General features: G+C 36.9%; 2 protein-coding genes across 3 annotated transcripts; one reads left to right on the forward strand and one right to left on the reverse strand.

Moving 5' to 3' along the window:
- Positions 1-368: 368 nt before the first annotated feature.
- On the reverse strand, positions 369-9,901 carry LOC109066417 (mothers against decapentaplegic homolog 4). The gene is made up of 12 exons (XM_042772638.1): positions 9,808-9,901; positions 8,905-9,151; positions 5,593-5,767; positions 5,426-5,449; positions 4,972-5,163; positions 4,371-4,586; positions 4,117-4,221; positions 3,525-3,578; positions 3,262-3,445; positions 3,010-3,178; positions 2,625-2,763; positions 369-2,353 (listed from the first exon to the last, which is right to left on the reverse strand). The coding sequence occupies exons 2-12, from the start codon at positions 9,139-9,141 to the stop codon at positions 2,142-2,144; spliced, it is 1,707 nt and encodes a 568-aa protein (XP_042628572.1). The 5' UTR covers positions 9,142-9,151; positions 9,808-9,901; the 3' UTR covers positions 369-2,141.
- Positions 9,902-11,581: 1,680 nt separating this feature from the next.
- On the forward strand, positions 11,582-14,776 carry chtopb (chromatin target of PRMT1b). Of its 2 annotated transcripts, none has more exons than XM_042772639.1 (7): positions 11,582-11,730; positions 11,936-12,031; positions 12,143-12,293; positions 12,389-12,536; positions 12,618-12,749; positions 12,965-13,009; positions 13,832-14,776. In XM_042772639.1, exons 2-7 carry the CDS (start codon positions 11,967-11,969, stop codon positions 14,020-14,022), a joined length of 732 nt encoding a protein of 243 aa, XP_042628573.1. In that variant the 5' UTR covers positions 11,582-11,730; positions 11,936-11,966; the 3' UTR covers positions 14,023-14,776. The 2 variants fall into 2 exon arrangements, with proteins under 2 accessions (XP_042628573.1, XP_042628574.1); XM_042772640.1 differs by having other exon boundaries at positions 11,584-11,685.
- Positions 14,777-16,873: the final 2,097 nt, after the last annotated feature.

Below are 16,873 nucleotides of genomic sequence, written 5' to 3' on the forward strand. Positions count from 1 at the left end.
AAAAAAAAAACCGGAAGAAATTAATTTTATCAATATCTCATGATCCTTCTAAAAAAAAAAAATTGTAATAGCTTAACCCATCATTTCAGCCTGGCGTATTTAATTAATTATTATTGTTATTTTTATAAATAGCTCAGGACATTTTTTTTTAAATGATTACATGCAATTAGAAAAAAGAAAACCCATTTGTGAATATGCATAATACTTAACAGCACGCAAAAAGCAGTGTTAAATAAGCAGGATGTCCAAAAATGGTCATGAATGAGAAAACTGCAGGGGCTTCTTGAGTTGATGCAAAGCTTATTAATTAAATCCTAAAATGTGAAAATTAAAATGATTTAAAAATCAAAACAATCCAGATAACTTACTAAAAGGGTTAGATATTTTATTTGTTTACTTGCATGTCGTGACCATTAACTGTTAACAGAAAACTGTGAAGATGCAAATGTGTTCTAAATAATTAAATATTAACCTACAATCTCAGAGGGTACTTCAAGTAAATATTTCCGGTCAATTCCTGACATCTTTGATTATGAACTATGCAACCCATGAGACCAGAGGGGTGCTGTAAGTACCAAGAAAAGTTTTTCCCAATGATTGTTGTGTTATGCCAAGTTTATCTTTTAGCAGATGAATGCTTAATGAATTTAGGACATTAATATTTTTTATTTTGTAGTGACTGTTGTATGGAAGCAATAAGGCACTCGAGTGCTTGTTGTATTCTGAATAGGCACAGTGGAAAATAATTTTGGAAACCCATCTCTTGGAGGCATCATGCCTAACAATTCCCTTTTGTCATGAATATATTCACAATATAGCACATCCTCTCAAAGAATCCTTGAATTAAATATAATTCGTAATATATAAAGCTTAAACAGAAGTCAGGTAACCCATGTCTAAAATGCAAGGCTGTGTATGAGTGAATGCAATACTTGAAATAACCACTAGCTGTCCTCACTTCTGTCTCAGTGTCATGGCTTAAGGTTTCAACATGAATGGAAGTTTCAAGACTGTTTTGGCACATAGCTCAGCACGGACTGTTCAATATCCCTCATGTATAGCCTAGCAGGCAAAAATCTCCCTAAATGTTTATCTCTGTGTCACTGAATTATAAACTATTATGGTATTCACAAGTCGATTGTAATTAAAACTGCAGATTCTTTGATCTCACTTGAGTCTTTGGTCTCGTTTCAAGTTTTGTCAGATAAAATATACTGGCTTGTAGAACCAGCATATTTTCTATCCTCTCTGTTAGCTGGTTTTAAATGCATTTGTTCCTGGACGTCCTGTCTGCACTCAGCACTTGGATAAGCTGCCACTTAAGGAACTATGAGAAATCAGATTGAGTCAGAGCTTTAACCCTCAGAGACCGAGCAGAACTGCAATGTTTATATAAAGCAATTAAATGATACCCAATTTTCACAAAATGGAAAAAAGAAAAGAAAAAATATATTAAATTATATTAAACTGCCATAAATTTACTGCACACTTTGATGTTAATATTACAGTAAAAAATCTTTAACTTCTCAACCTTACTGGTTTAAATACATTATTTTCCAAAAACATTTGTGTGCTGAATTGTTGTCAGTTCAAAACTTTCACTATGCGTTTTGAAAAATAGTAGTGCAATTTTGCCAGGCTAAATGCCCAGCATTCCAATTTTGTTTTATATTATACCCCAATGTAACTTTTTTTCCTAAATTAAATGGTATTTATAACCTATAGCTTCCTAAAGACATGCTTAAGGTTGAAAAAATATATATAATTAATATCAATGCTTGGGTCTCTGTGGATTAAGCATATTAACTGTGTTATCATACTATATGGATCTTCCTCTCCCTCTTAACCAACATACTTTCGCCTCTTTTGGACCTCCATTAGTGTGAACTCATCAGTAGGGCCCTTTGGTCTATGTTACCATGACAACCAAGTCAACAGCACCCAAGAGTGGACTAAACACTGGTCAGTTCAAAGGCACAGTGAAGGCCAAGGCTGTGGAAAGACTGTGTGTGTGAAGGCTTATGTGTGTATGTGGTACTATGAGTCACCGTTTGCCTGCATAGTGTGTGTGTCTCTCTTTCTCCCAGCCTGTCATCCTCATTGTTTTTGTGACAGGGCTTGTATATTTTGCAGTCTGTGGGTCAGTTGGCAGGTCCGGGGTCAGCGAGGGGCATGGTGTGCAGGACCTCGTCTAGCAGCTGCAGGGCACGGTGTAGATGAACTTCCACCCAGCACGGTGTCTGTTTGATGGTCTGTCGAGGGTAGTCAGGTCCCCAGCCCTTTACGAAACTCAGCCGCAGGATACACAAGCGCCGCAGGTCATCAACTCCTATCCCAGCTGCTGCTGACAGACCTGTGAAAATGTATAAGGAAGAGTGTGTATTACAGGAAGCAAGTACGTTTTTAAAAACGCATTATTTCAAGACTAGGGCTGGATTCTGATTTGCTAGCTCATGATTTGATTCAGATTCTTTTGGGAATATTTCCATTATAGTGCTAATTTTGCTGACATATGAAGTAATTCTCAGTTATAAATTGTACCTTCCAGCTTGGTACATTACAAAAAAAAATGTTTTTGATCATATTTAACTGAAAAATGAATGTTTTTGGGACCAGCAACTCACTGATGGCTGGAGCGATTCCTCCAACACTGCCAGGCCCCGGGATGTTCCCAGCCACTGCTGCAGCCTGCGCAGCCGCAGCTGCCTGTGCAGTCGCCGCTTGCTGCTGCATCTGCCTGTGACACTGACGAAGATCAAACACCTGGAGTAATAAAATTGGATTATTTCACCAGCAGGACAAACTGATCCAAATATTTCAGTCTTTGTCCAAAACTTTACGCTTAAGTTAACTTATGTGTGCTTTTTTTCCTGAAAATAAACATTTATAATGCATATATTGTCTATAATGCATTGACACAATGTGGTTGCCCTTCTGGTTTTGATGTCTGGTATGGTTTAATTGCAAAGAAGAAAGCAGTGCTAAGGAGTGATGTCATTAAAGGTGCACCTTAATGAGGGCTCCTGGGTAGATCTTGTGAACGGCGTCCCCTGGCGCTCTCCCTGCTTCTCTGTCCAAGTAGTAACTTTGCACGAATACAGCATGGTCACTAAGGCAACGCATCCACACATCCCCCTCCCCACGGCATTCCAGCTGAACACCTTTACCAATGTGAAGCCTGTTGGGTAGATGTCAGGTGTTCAAAAACTTGAATCTCCGGCGATGAATGAATGTGTATAATCATGTTGAATGCAAACTGACCGTGCCCTCTCGCTGGCATCAGTTCGGTGAACATTGCTAAGCTGACCCAAACAAAAGCGGTCCCCACCCGAAGGGTCCACATATCCATCCACGGTCACCACAGGACAATTGGCTAGAACCTTAAACATCTCCCCGACCTGCACGTCCATCTCGAAGTAGGAGATTGAGCACCAGAACTCTGGGCCTGTAGTACACAAACAAATGACACGGGTTTAATAAAGAGTGTGGTTTACATAGATGTACAGTATATGTGCGTGTAGTACCTGGATGGTTGGAGACTTGTTGAGGGTATGAGGCTGGTGTATGATGCTGAGACCCTGATAACAGTAAAAAATAACATTAACACAATTAAAAACTCTATGATGATTCAATGATAGTGAGAATTATAAATATAATAGTTATATCATTACTTGGGCCATCACTGTATATAATTATTATGAGAAAAATCTACATAATTACAAAATGTATTACATTTCATGATACATGTATTTATATATAATCTTTTATATACACTACTGTTAAAAATTTGGTGTCAGCTTTGCCATCACATGAATAAATTACATTTTAAAATAGACTATTAAAATAGAAAACAGTTACAATAAATTGTATATAAATTGTATACATCTCGTAATATTGTTTTTTTGCATTAAAAAAAAAAACTGCAGCCTTCGTTAACATAAGATATTTCTTTCAAAAAAACATTTTAAAAATCGTAATGACCCCACACTTTTGAACAGTAGAATATACAAATATTATGCATTTATGTGTTTTATTTATTATATGAGATTATTAAATTATTTTACAATGATCATTATATATATTTAACAAAAAACCATGACATGTAAATGTTCATACAGAAGTGGCTGGTATGAGGGGGAGGGGCTTGTTGATGACTCCGCCCATTCTGCTGTGGTCCAGAAGGAGAATAGGAGGCTGTGCTGTTCCCGGTCCAGGTTGTTGCTGAGAAGTTTAAAAATAAACACACTTAATGACTTTACATTGTTTTCATATATCAGTCTTTCACTGATTATGTCATATAGATGCCTTACAAATTTCTAAACTGTCAATAGTGAACATATGAACCCATGTGATTTATCAAAAGAACTCACTGTGGTAAGATCCCGGTGTCTGTGTGTGCTTGGAGGTGCTATATTCACTCTGGCTGACAGAGGGTTGCTGGGACGAAGGCTGGCTATGTGTGGGTGCGTGACTGTGTGTTGGGGTGGAAGGTGGAGAGCCAGAGGTCAAGGCCCGTCCCGCTGGTGAGGCGATCTGCAACAGTCCCTCAGGGCGTTCTGCCTGCATTGACAACCGGTTTGCACTTGCTTTAGAAAGAGTTAGAGAGAGGATGAGATCAATGATGTGTCAATATCATTATTCTAAAAACATTGTTTTTGAAGACAGCAAGTCAAGTTAAAGTTTGTTTTTCCATTGCTAATAACACTGGTAGTTATGCACACACCAATTATAATCAGTCAATCAATTCATCAAAATAATAAATAAAATAAATTGAATCAAAAAAATAAAAAGAAACAAATAAATACAAAAAATAAGGAAAAAAAATTAAATGTCCCACAATGCAATTACATGATTTCTTGTTAGAATCATCCAATTTCATTATGAGATATATGTAATACATTTATTACATACATTTTTTTATGTTAATACTGCCAACACTGGTTTACTTTGTCCATACTGTGCTGTACTTACAGGGTGGAGAGAGGGGCAGACTGGGGTAGAGAGTGACTGAGGAAGTGGTCCGCTGGGGTGGCTCTGGGGACATCAGTCTCAGCGGCTGTGGGCTGTAGTGATCTGGAGGATGATGGTCTTGCTGTAAGGTCATACTTGACAGACCCTCCATCTGGATGCAGTCATGTATGTGCTCTTCTTTTATCAGCCTGCCTGAGGGATGAGAGCGAGTGTCAAAACATCTCTGAGCTCCTATCCAAACTCCTGTTCCTTGTTTGTCTCTTTCACTGCAAGGCGAGTGCTCGCATGTCTCGATCCGACACATTTTATGGCAGTCTCTGTCTGATTAAAGGCTGGCTGCCAGCAGCGTAGCGATCAGGGCCATCAGCAATTAGCCCGGATAAATGCTTGAGACATTCTTGAGAAGAAATACACATGCTAATGTCCTCCACTATTTATTCAGAGCTTCACTCACCTGTGTTTGGCAAACTGAATCCCACTGAGAAAAAAATAAAACAGAGTCAAATATTCATTGCACACTTTCATTGCCTATTTTAAATCAAAATATTTTCTTGCTAAAATTATAAAAGTGATGAAAAAAAGTTTTGCTAGTTTCATAGTTTGTGTTTTTAAGTAACGCACCAATCCCAGGGGACACCACGCGCTCATAGTGGTAAGGGTTGACACACACATTATCGTACTTCAGATCGAATGCATACTGGCAGAACTTGACATGCTTGAGTTCATTCTTGTGAAGGTCCGGCCATCGCCACAGACGAGCGTATATGACATGAGGGAAACCCTTCCGCCCAGCCACCTGAAGAGCAATAACACTTGATGTCAACATAAAAAAGAAAGTAAGAAAATAAATAAAACACAAGAAAAAAAAAATAAAACACAGCTTTATGGGGTTGTTGACTGAGGCTTGCATGTTTTCTCACATAAACAAAGACCTGCTGATTTTCTACCTACTGACTTCTCTATATTCTGTTGAAATTTTGGTTGATCATTTATGATCTTCTTATATCTATTTAGTGTTATTATTAGTAATAATTTTTTGGAGTGCATGCACTGGTAATCGCTTATCCTCAGTATCATATTCATTCTCCACCCTGTCCCAAGTCCTAACACTGTTCCAAAGAACTAATTCTTCTCTTGAGAGAAAAATGAATTTGATGATTTTGGCTCACGAGAAAGACATAACTAATGGCTTAGAAATAGATTAGCTTGTTACACTTTTTGCCAAATGAAATAGTAGACTGATGCTGTAATGTGATGTAAAACACAATTGGAAAATGTGACAGTCACAGTCTCTCATATGCTTAATAGACCTGAAGTATAAAATGAATGTGAAAATTAGAACTCAAAATAATAATTACTATAAATGTCATAAATTATTTTCATAATGTCAAATGAATTAGCTAAAATGTTCTTTATATACCTCTACTGTTCAAAAGTTTGGAGTGAGTTGGAAGAAGTCTCATACAAGATAAGATACTGAGAGATATTATTACAATTTAAAATAACTTAACTTTATTTATTTATTTTTTTTTGTAATATATTCCCGTGATGTTAAAGCTTTTAAAAAATAAAATAATTTTAGCATCATTACTCCAGTCCTCAGCGTCACATGATCCTTCATGAACCAATCTAATGTGCTGATTTGGTGCTCAAGAAACATTTATCAATATTGAAATTGATGTATTTTCATGATTCTTTGATAAACAGAAAGTTCTGAAATGTAAAAATGTAAGTGTTTTTCCTTAGTCAATTTTGGTCAATTTAATGCATCCTTTCTGAATAAAAGTATTATTTCTAACTGTATTAAAATCTTACTGCCCCCAAACTGGTGGTCTATTTTTGTACTGATTTTTTTTTCAGTTAGATTTCATTTTAAAGAAAATGTTTTCAAGTTTAGTTTACATCATATTAGTATCGTATTAAATATTTTAAATAAAATTTTTTAGATAATTTAGCTAGATATAAATTTTGATTCTAAGATTCTAGGAACTTGTAACTGCTTCACACTGAATCCATATTAAACATTAACTAGACAAGAGTAGAGAATAGTCAAACTTTTATGGATGGATGGACCGAAAGGAGACGAAGGAACACAGAAGATAAAATGTACGAAGAAACATTTGACTCTTCTGTTAGACCATCTTCTCTAAATCATGCGTGAGTGGCAACATACTGTGACCTCATTTGCTATTGGAATGACTTAAAATTCTCCAGCCAGGAGACTGACCTTCCTGAGCGAGTCAAAGCAGAGACAGTCGGCGCACAGACAGAGACAGAACTGGTCCACTGCCAAACCCATTACATTTTACACACTCTCACAGAGACAGAGAACCATATTAAACTCTCAGAACGCTCTCATTTTCATAAACATCGCATTTCTCCACTAACAAACAGAGTTCAGCTCAAATCCATACTGATGCACACATACTTTTACAACTTGTTGCATAAATGTCCTACTTGAACACATTGCACTCATGCTTCAAATACTGACACAGTTGTCTTTCTCCCACATACACAGACTGCGAGACAGACAGGCTTAAGCTTGGCCCTGCCCCTTTCCTGTGTTTCAGACAAAACAACCCTTCCTCGCCCTCCACCCGCCTCTCTCTATGTCTACAGCTGGGGGAAGGGAAAACTCAGTCTCACTCTCCACGGGCCTCTCTTCTCTCTGAAATCATGAAATGACTATTTTTGGGAGAGAAGATTTCCATGTTAACATCACTCATACCTCGATTCTCCTTCTCTGATGGTTATAAACCACTTTAGAGGTGAAAGTCTGCCAGACATTTGCTCTTAAATGTGAAAACTGATCACATAACAAAATGTCACACTGTATTAGAAACCATTACGATATGATGTGACTATTTTTTTTGTCAGTAAAAGCATTTATGCATGCTTTTTGGGTTAACTCGCTCTTTAAATGAATCTATTTCAGTTAATTATGTTCTTGAAAATTCACTATAAATGTAGATGACAAGCACAGTCATGACTGTCATGGAAGCGGCCTGGAACCTCTAGGAAAAATGTGCTGTCTTTTTCTGCATTTTGACATGCAATTAATGCTGACATGCTGGAGCTTTATTTGATATCATTTATGTTTATTTCATTTGAAGTGGAGAACTGGCCACATACCCTGTTTACACTATGTCAGTCACTTGCAGAGAAAAAATTAACACTGAAAAATGATTGAGCTTTTCCATAATAACAGCCTGTTTTTGTGTAAGATGATACCAACAGCCTGGTATGCAATATATTACCCTGCAAAAAAAAAAAAAAAACATGCATGCAAGTTTCAGTGTTATTTTTGTATCATTTATATACAACTATAGTGGCTTTTATTTTTAAAGCTTTCATTTTAATTTTAGTTTCAGTTTTAGTAATCGTGTTGCATGCTTTTGTCTATCTATATAGCTTTCATTTTATTTCAGTTTTAGTTTGAATAATTTTAGTATTTCAACCCACTGCTCTAACTCCACACTGTTACTCTAACTTATTCAGTTAGTGGTCGAGGTAAAAAATAAAAACTTAATTTTTAAAGATTTAATATTTTTATTTAATCGTTAGTTAAATTACCAATTTTTTAAATAGTTTTAGTTAAAAATAACAACACTGGCTCATATATGTTGTGTTTTGGATGCTGGTACCAGGCTTTTTAACTAGTTTAACTTGCTTGCTTAGTCAACCAGCTTCATCAGAAGTCACTAACCAGTTGGTTGAACAGTGTTAGCAGCAAGTTTTGCATGGATATGTTGGATGCCCAGCATCATACCAGCTGAATCAACAAAGCTAGCTAGATTTCAGCAGGGTAGATGCTTGCTTAGCATGGTCTTACATACTGTGAACTTTTACTTCAGATCACACGTTGTCTTGATTTTTAATAAGTGTGATAAATGTGTGTCAAAAACAGATGATGTGGGCCGGTAGTGCTCTGACCTGCAAACGTCCATCCAGTGTTCTTTGTATGGTGACACACTTGCTTGGATGGACTCCATTTGTGGTGATAGCGGTGATGAGGGAGTCGAGCTCATCTCTTTTCTCTTTGAGTTTCTTTACCAGGCTTTCTATGGCACGTTTGGCGAAGCTCTCATTCTCTCCCCCCTGGCGGTGGCACATCAGGCTATGAACGATGCTTAAACATGCATCACTGCTGCTGGGCGCATTCACAGACATTCTGCTCCCACTATTTTAGAAGAGAAGGAGAGAGAAAAATAATGGTATATGAATGTGGCCTGGACACATGTATGAATGCACTGTCATATGGATATAAAAACAAAATCATGTGGTAATTATTTGAAAGAAAGGACGAAAGCACAAGCACACAGTTTTCATCCAAAACATTTCACAAAAAAGAGTTGATTGTCAAACTTTTCAAACATTTCATGTGTGATAAGTGTTCAAAAACTTTTGGGGCCACCACATAGTTTTCAAAGCAATATTGAAAAATTATACAAATACAAGACAAGAATGTAACCAACATGTCTCAGAACTGGGTATTCAGACTGGCACTGCTGCACAGGTGAAATGGAGACTCTGGGATTTAATTTCAAGCAACTTAATAGCCAGTTGCACAAAAACAGACCGACGTTTTAATATGAAAATACAGAATCTAATTCAAAGTAACTATATTTGTTACTAAACAAATAAATTGATGTGATATTCCACAAAAGACGTGTCCTTCGCTCCTAACTTAACTGGGAATTCCGAACAGTTACTTCCTGACTCAGACACGTACTATTCGTTTTACTCTGAGACCGCATATAGTTACTGACACAACTATTAATTACGAAATACATAAAACACAAACAGCAAATTCGTGTAAGTCAAAGAACTACTTACAATGCACTTAGGTGTCACATGTGCTTACTCTTCTGTGTATGTCTGCGCACGTCTGACTCGCTCGCTGTACGTGCACGTTTATCCAGAGAGAGAGAGAGAGAGAGAGAGAGAAGGTAACTCCCCTGTCGACACAAATGCGGAGTTATTTGTCAAACACATTAGGCACAGTAAAGCTGAAATCTGAAACTGAGACAAATGGCAACGGCCACAGTTATGTAATGGAATGCAATATAGCTAAAACACGCCAATAAATAAATAAATGCAATACTATGCAAAAGGATAATCATAATTTTAATTTATAATCTGCTAGGCTTTCGAAGGAGCAACTTCTTTTGGATATAATTTATACCTTATGGATACAGTCTCATTTCAATTTATCATTTAATATTCAGTTCTGAAATATTTGAGTCAACAGAAGCAATGCAATGTGAATAAAAATTGACAATTCCAAAAATTTGGGCACCCCAGTATTTAGTAGAGCCACCTTTTGCTAAAATAGTTCTAGCCACTGATAAGACTCTGAATACTGTTGACTGCAGGTATTTTTACCATTCTTCCATGCAAAATGTCTGTCGAGCATGGACAGCCGGCTTCAAATCAATCCATAGATTTTTGATGATATTAAAGACTTGGATGGCCATTGTAGAACATTGTATCTGTGTCTGTGCATGAATTCATTGGTAGATTTGGTGCAATGCTTTGGGTCATTGTCCTGCTGAATCAACCAACCCCGGCATAACTTCAAGCTCTTGACAGATTCTTGAACATCTTAAAAATCTGCTGATACTGGGTGGAATCCATGTGACCCTCAACTCTGACAAGGTTTCCAGTAGCCTACCTGTGCCTGCCACACAGCCCCATAGCATGATGGACCCTCCACCAAATTTAACAGGGAGCAGGTCCTTCTTTTCTTCCAAGAAGAAAACTCTGCTTGTTAGCAGTATGCAGAAAAGTCTTTTTCTGCATTACCCTTTCATTGAGCTGTTTTTTGTGCAAAATGCACTGGACTGTGGAACGATGTACAATGACTCTCAGTTTTTGGAGATCTTTAGAGGTGGTCTGTAGTTTATATATGACCATTCTAACCATTCTTCTCATTTCAGATATTTTTCTCAGCCTACCACATCTTTCCTTGACAATGGCTGTTCCTGTGGCCTTCCATTTTCTAACTATATTTCTGACTGTGGAGGCAGAGACCTTAAGCCTTTGTAAAAAAAAAAAAAAGTGTATCCTTCTCCTAATTCATATTGACAAATTATCCTAGTTTTAAGGTCATTATGCAGTTCTTTTGAGGTTTGCATGTTGCTACTTTCCATTAGAGAATCAAGAAGAAGCACAACTAGCAATTATCTACCTTAACCCATGATGGGTTGCACCTGAGTTAAGGGTCACTGAGCCAATCAAATCAATATTGTGTTGTAATCAATAATTGTAAGCAATAAGTGGCCACAGGTATTAAAATCAACACAATTGAAAGGGTGCCCAAACTTTTGCACAGCCTATTTTTCACATGCGGCTTTATTTCATATAGCTCAATACTGCTACACTAAGAATTTCTGACTGGAAAACATCACATACGCAGTTTTCTCTAGAAAATCAATAGTAGGGTAGAGTGGGGGAAATGAATAGTATATCGCTCTTTACTTATAAGAAAAGAGCTAATTATACACAGACGTTATATAAAAATAAATATCTTCCAGATCATATTTTAATAAAAAAAAAAAAAAAAAAAAAAAAGACAGATTGTAGTGTCCATGTGTTACTATGTCCGGTAGAGGGCGGTAAACATTGAGCCGAACCACAGCAGCGTGGGTGAATCATTGTGACTGTCCCAAACACCGCACACCTGGCAGAAAACATCCGACTAAAACTGCTTTAGTAACGTTGTTCTGTGCACGTGTGTTGATGCTAACTTTAATGGTGGTAAATCAATAAACGCGATTTTAATGTTTATAGCTTAAATATTAAAATATGCGATATTTCTGTTAAAGTCAGCACGTCCAAATGTTTGCTAAGTTTTGTTTCGTGAGTGCTGAACTAGCCCAGACCCAGATGGACACTTAGAAAGGACTGTGTTGGGTAAAGTTAGATGTCAACACTAATTTGACTTCTCATTCTATAATTTTAGAATTTGTTTGACTGAAAGTCTGGATGTGAAAATGAATCCTTTGGATCCCCAAAAGATCATTCTGAACAGCACATGCACAGTCTCTCTGCATGACCGGTGAGAATTAGTCTCCCAGTCCTACTATTGTCTAAACATTTGTTTACAGTGCAACCACTGCGATATTGTGGTGTACTTTACATCTCTGTCATCTTGTTCTCCTCCCTGAAGCTTCACCAGTTTGCTGGAGCATCAGCCAGCAGGTGTGATGGACATCACAGCCGCAGTGAACCAGCAGACTGCAGCCTCGCTGAAGAACCAGCGCCTGGCTCTGGAGATGGCCAACAAACCTTCTGTGCTGGCCGCCCTAAATAACACATCTGTCAGGCACATTCTGTTTATCATAATACAAAACAATCAGAGCCGATGTTCTCTGATAGTAGACTAAATAGTTTCTGTGACTCTTCCTCTCTGCAGAATATAAATAATCAACTGTGCAAAGTGAGCATGAAGGCGAGACTTGGCCATCTGAGAGGGGGCATGATGGGATTGCGGGGGCAAATGAGAGGAGGAGGTGGCGGAGGCGGCAGAACAGGATTGGTCAAAGGATTTTACACAAGGAGAAGTGAGTGAGAGAGTAGATGAGATTAACATCATCATTACATTAAATCGCATGTACATGCATGTATGTGAGTTTCGTGTACAGGCATAAGTAGTCTGCGAGGGGTAGTCTCCTCACTAGGTGTTCAGAAAGGGTGGGGCCAGCAACAGCGTGGAGGAAATGTGATTTGGCCTGCACCAATGGGAAGCAGAGGGGGAGGAGCCATTAAAAAGACAGGTGAGAACATGGAGGTCTATAATACCTATCCCAATAACCACACTTAACGGTCTTTGCACTTGACCACTTGTTTACTTACATGACATATTTCCTGTATTTGGTCTTAAGTGTTCAAGTGAAACACTTGAAAATTGTTATTTTTGAGACTGAAATGATTAGGGAATTTGTTAAAAATGAACTTCAGCAACTTTTTTTCTAATGTTTGGATTCTTCAGAAGGAAATGCAGAGCGACAGGTGCCGCATCCAGAAACAGCACAAGGTTTGGCAAACTTACTAGTTCTTCTGTTCTGTTGTTTAAATAGTAGTTTATCCAGCACATTTAACTGTTTTATAACTGGGAAGGCCAGGTTTCTGATCAGCTGATTAAGTGTTGTTGATGTGTAAATCTGGGTAGTCAATGTTAATATTTGGGATGAATATGTGTGGCATTATGGCCAAAAAAAAAAAGTTCTAAAAGTTACATTGTGCTATATTAGTACAGTGATTAAAAACAAAGTTCAAAAGGTTAAGGTCAATTTGATTCCTTATGATCTAACCCCTTTGAATTTTAGTTTCTTTTTGATGAATCTTTTATGTACTAATAATACACTGGTTTATTCAGTGAATTACTCTGATAATGATGTCAGATGAAATATTCTGAAATGAAAAAGCCAGCAACATTCACTAAAATATATGCCAGATAGCTTTAGAATTGCCTACGTATTCGATTACATGTATGAATGTACTTCCATTTGCTTTTTGGATGTTCATTGCATTCAGTGAGCATCAGAAAAGATTGCAGTAATTTACCTGGTTATGGAAACACTTTAAACAAATGGTCTCTGTTCCATTTCTTTTCAAATGGTGCAAATAAATTGATTTCTTGATTAATATTTTTTGCTGTGCTCAACAGCTCTGAGCACTAAAAAGCTGCCAGATGGCAGACGTTTCTCTCAAAAATACATTTTTCATATTGTAGGAAAATCATGCATATTTTTCCCCTCACTGAAGTGATACGATTAGATGCAGTACATGCAAATGCTTTCATTGATAACCTTCTCTCGGTTTTAGCTATAAAATAACTCTAGTTTTATCTGCACAGGTGGTGGATGTTTGATGTCTGTCAGTAGGGCGTATTCAGGGTGCAGCCGGGCCAGATTCGACAGCCACCACATTCCTTCTCGAGAGCAGTTGGATGAACAACTGGATGACTACATGTCCATGTCCAAGAGCCATCTGGACGCAGAGCTGGATGCATATATGGCTCAGGTTGATTTGGATGACATAATGTGATGATCCCAAAGTTGAGCTAAACTGCATATTCCTTAGTTTAACCCTAACTAATGGAGCATGTAGTCTAACTTGCAGGTAGACTGCTCTGTTACAGGGCTATTTGTCCTTATTGATTGACTCCAGAAAACCTGAACTAATTGTATATAGTTGCTTCGTCCCTCAGATCTCTGCTGCTTAGGAACCTTTGACTTCCAGTTTGTTACTCTAAATAAACAATTATTTTGCCCACAGTCTTAACTGAACAAGAAAGACCTGAAAGCTTTCCAAAGGCTTGTGCTGCTTTCTAGGAAAACTCCTTTCAGTAATCCAGCATGATGTTGTTTCTGAGAAAAACCGTTTCACTTTAATTGATAAGCAGTTCCATTGACTGCTTGCATTGAATGGACATGAATCATCCCTCAGTTAAAAGTTTACTAGTTAATTTTTTCATAAGCTGTTTGCAGTTACAAAACAAATGCGTTTAATAGCCGACATGGCATCCGTTTCCTCAAGTTTTGATTGTATATTGTATCAAGAATCATAAAATTTCAGGGAAGCTGACAATCAGATTTATTTATGTTATAACTGGTCTGTAGGAGCTACTTCATGTGTCAGCCATCCTTTCTTTTTCACAACAGGTATTTGTATCATTCTGATTTGATTAGAATATGCAAGATTGACTGTACATATTTATATATTGCTGGATTATGTGTTACAGGTGGTAATTAAAAAAAAAAAAATTTGAAAAGTTAATGTGGAACTGTTTAAACACTCACCCTCTGGTGATAGTTGGTTTTTCTATTCTTTAATAAAAGATGTTTGCAAATTGCTGTCTTTGTCTTGGGCTTCATTTTTCTTTATTTTACTTTATTTTACAGGCACTGGTAAACTAAATATCAACCCTTCACTTGCATGTCTGTGTTTATAACACAATTTGCTTTTTGATTTTTCTCATTCTCTCACAGTCACATATGAGCCAAAGGTGATTATTTTGAAAATCTTAGACCAAGGGTGAGTCAAATCAAAACACATCTACTAGTATCATTAATATAAAACAATTTCCGGTTTGCATTCTCTATTATCATCTGTAGTATTTTCCTGCCATGTGCAGCTGAGTAATGAAGGAGGACCGCAAAACTGTTTGTGCAGTCTCCTGTTGCTGTGGAAACAACTGAGTTGGCCTCTCTTTAGAAATCCTTTTTCACAAAAACTGTCCTTTCATGCTGTCATTTTGTAGATCAGTGCTTTTATATAAGAGAACCCGGGGAAAATATATTTGAGCATCCCTCAGTAGGATACTGTTTATCCTTTTCCTCATAGTGTTACCCTGGATCATAGAAGCATCAGATGACTCAACCACTCAATCCTTCTGCACTCGAACCAGTATCAAGAGTTTTTGCCTGTGCCTCAGGAGGATGAGGGTGTTCTTTAGCACTCCAACAACTTCACACAGCTCCAGCTAAATGGCTACCCAGTTAGTTAGTCTGATAGAAATATCCTGATGGGAAAGAAACCAATTTCTAACAAGTTATGTTATTGCCAGAAAACAGGAAATATGTTGATAGACAGCATTTTATTGCATTAAGAATTATCCATTATGTTTCACATTCTCAATTATACTCTGGGAGTCAAAAGTTTTGGATAATTAATGTTTTTGAAAGAAGTTTCTTTTGCTCAGGAAGACTGCATTTATTTGATCAAAACTACAGTGAAAGTTATATTGTGAAATTTCCTTACAATTCATAATAACTGCTTTCCATTTTAACATATTTTAAAATGTAATTTATTCGTGTGATGGCAAAGCAAATTTTCAGCAGCCATTACTCCAATCTCCAGTGCACATGACCCTTTAGAAATGATTTTAATATGCTGACTTGCTGCTTGAGAAACATTTTTTCAAAATCGAAAACAGTTGAAGCATTCAGTTCAGTAATTGAAAACTTCATATTTTTGTGGAAACCATGATCTTTTTTTTTTTCACGATTCTTTGATGAATAGAAAGTAAAAAAAAAATATATATTTTGTAACATAACTCACTTTTCATTGGTATAATACATCCTGCTCATTAAATTTAGTTTTGTTTTTAGCAATGATGATAAGAAAAATGTTTTTTGAGTAGTAAATCAGCATGTTAGAATCCTTTCACTAATTTCAATTATGTCACTAAAGGGTGGAGTAATGGTTGCTTAAAATTCAGCTTTGTCACTGGGAGTGAATATTATTGTTGTTGTATTATTATTATTATTATTATTATTATTATTATTATTATTATTATTATTATTATTATGTATTACAGAACAAGAAATTGGTGCCAAAAAAGAGAATTTTGGTAAATGACATGATTTCCCAGCAGGGGGTGCTAGATGTTTGTAGTTTCCTATATTTTAAACAACCCAAATGATTTTAAAAAAAATCATCCTACAGGAAATTCAAATGGCAGTAGTTAAATTAGTATTTCAGTAGCTGTTACATTGCTACGGTCCATTTCAGTGTTGCCAGCTGCATCATAATGTACCAGAACTGCATGTGTAACAGCAATCTATAAAATACTAAGACCGAAATAATAAGTTATGTATTACAATTATGCTATTATAGAAATTGATTAGTGAAGGATCTGCATCCCCTCACATTACCGTCACCTCTTTTATCGAAAAGTCAGACTCTGATTGCGAGTAGGTTGCGTAATCTTTATTTTCTTCAATAAAATGAGAACACCACAGCCCCTTTATTTTCATACTTCCCTAGGCATTTAATCTGAAATTTTATGTAAAATAAAACCGCTCTTAGCCATCGCCCCATCCCGCTTGCTCCATCTTTGCACCCTGCAACATGTTTTTCATGCTTTGAGCTGTTGGCTGAAACATTGCCTATT

The sequence above is a fragment of the Cyprinus carpio genome, chromosome A16, assembly GCF_018340385.1.
Source record: "Cyprinus carpio isolate SPL01 chromosome A16, ASM1834038v1, whole genome shotgun sequence".
Taxonomy (NCBI): domain Eukaryota; kingdom Metazoa; phylum Chordata; class Actinopteri; order Cypriniformes; family Cyprinidae; genus Cyprinus; species Cyprinus carpio.

What these genes read in the sequence shown, in the direction of transcription:
- chtopb (XM_042772639.1), top strand. Translation starts at nt 11,967, where the DNA reads ATGAATCCTTTGGATCCCCAAAAGATCATTCTGAACAGCACATGCACA. An exon ending in AGGAGCCATTAAAAAGACAG is followed by an intron (nt 12,750 to 12,964) that starts GTGAGAACATGG and finishes TGGATTCTTCAG; the next exon opens with AAGGAAATGCAGAGCGACAG. An exon ending in GCATCCAGAAACAGCACAAG is followed by an intron (nt 13,010 to 13,831) that starts GTTTGGCAAACT and finishes TTATCTGCACAG; the next exon opens with GTGGTGGATGTTTGATGTCT.
- LOC109066417 (XM_042772638.1), bottom strand. Translation starts at nt 9,141, where the DNA reads ATGTCTGTGAATGCGCCCAGCAGCAGTGATGCATGTTTAAGCATCGTT. An exon ending in GATGCCAGCGAGAGGGCACG is followed by an intron (nt 3,179 to 3,261) that starts GTCAGTTTGCAT and finishes TCTACCCAACAG; the next exon opens with GCTTCACATTGGTAAAGGTG. An exon ending in AGGAATCGCTCCAGCCATCA is followed by an intron (nt 2,354 to 2,624) that starts GTGAGTTGCTGG and finishes ACATTTTCACAG; the next exon opens with GTCTGTCAGCAGCAGCTGGG.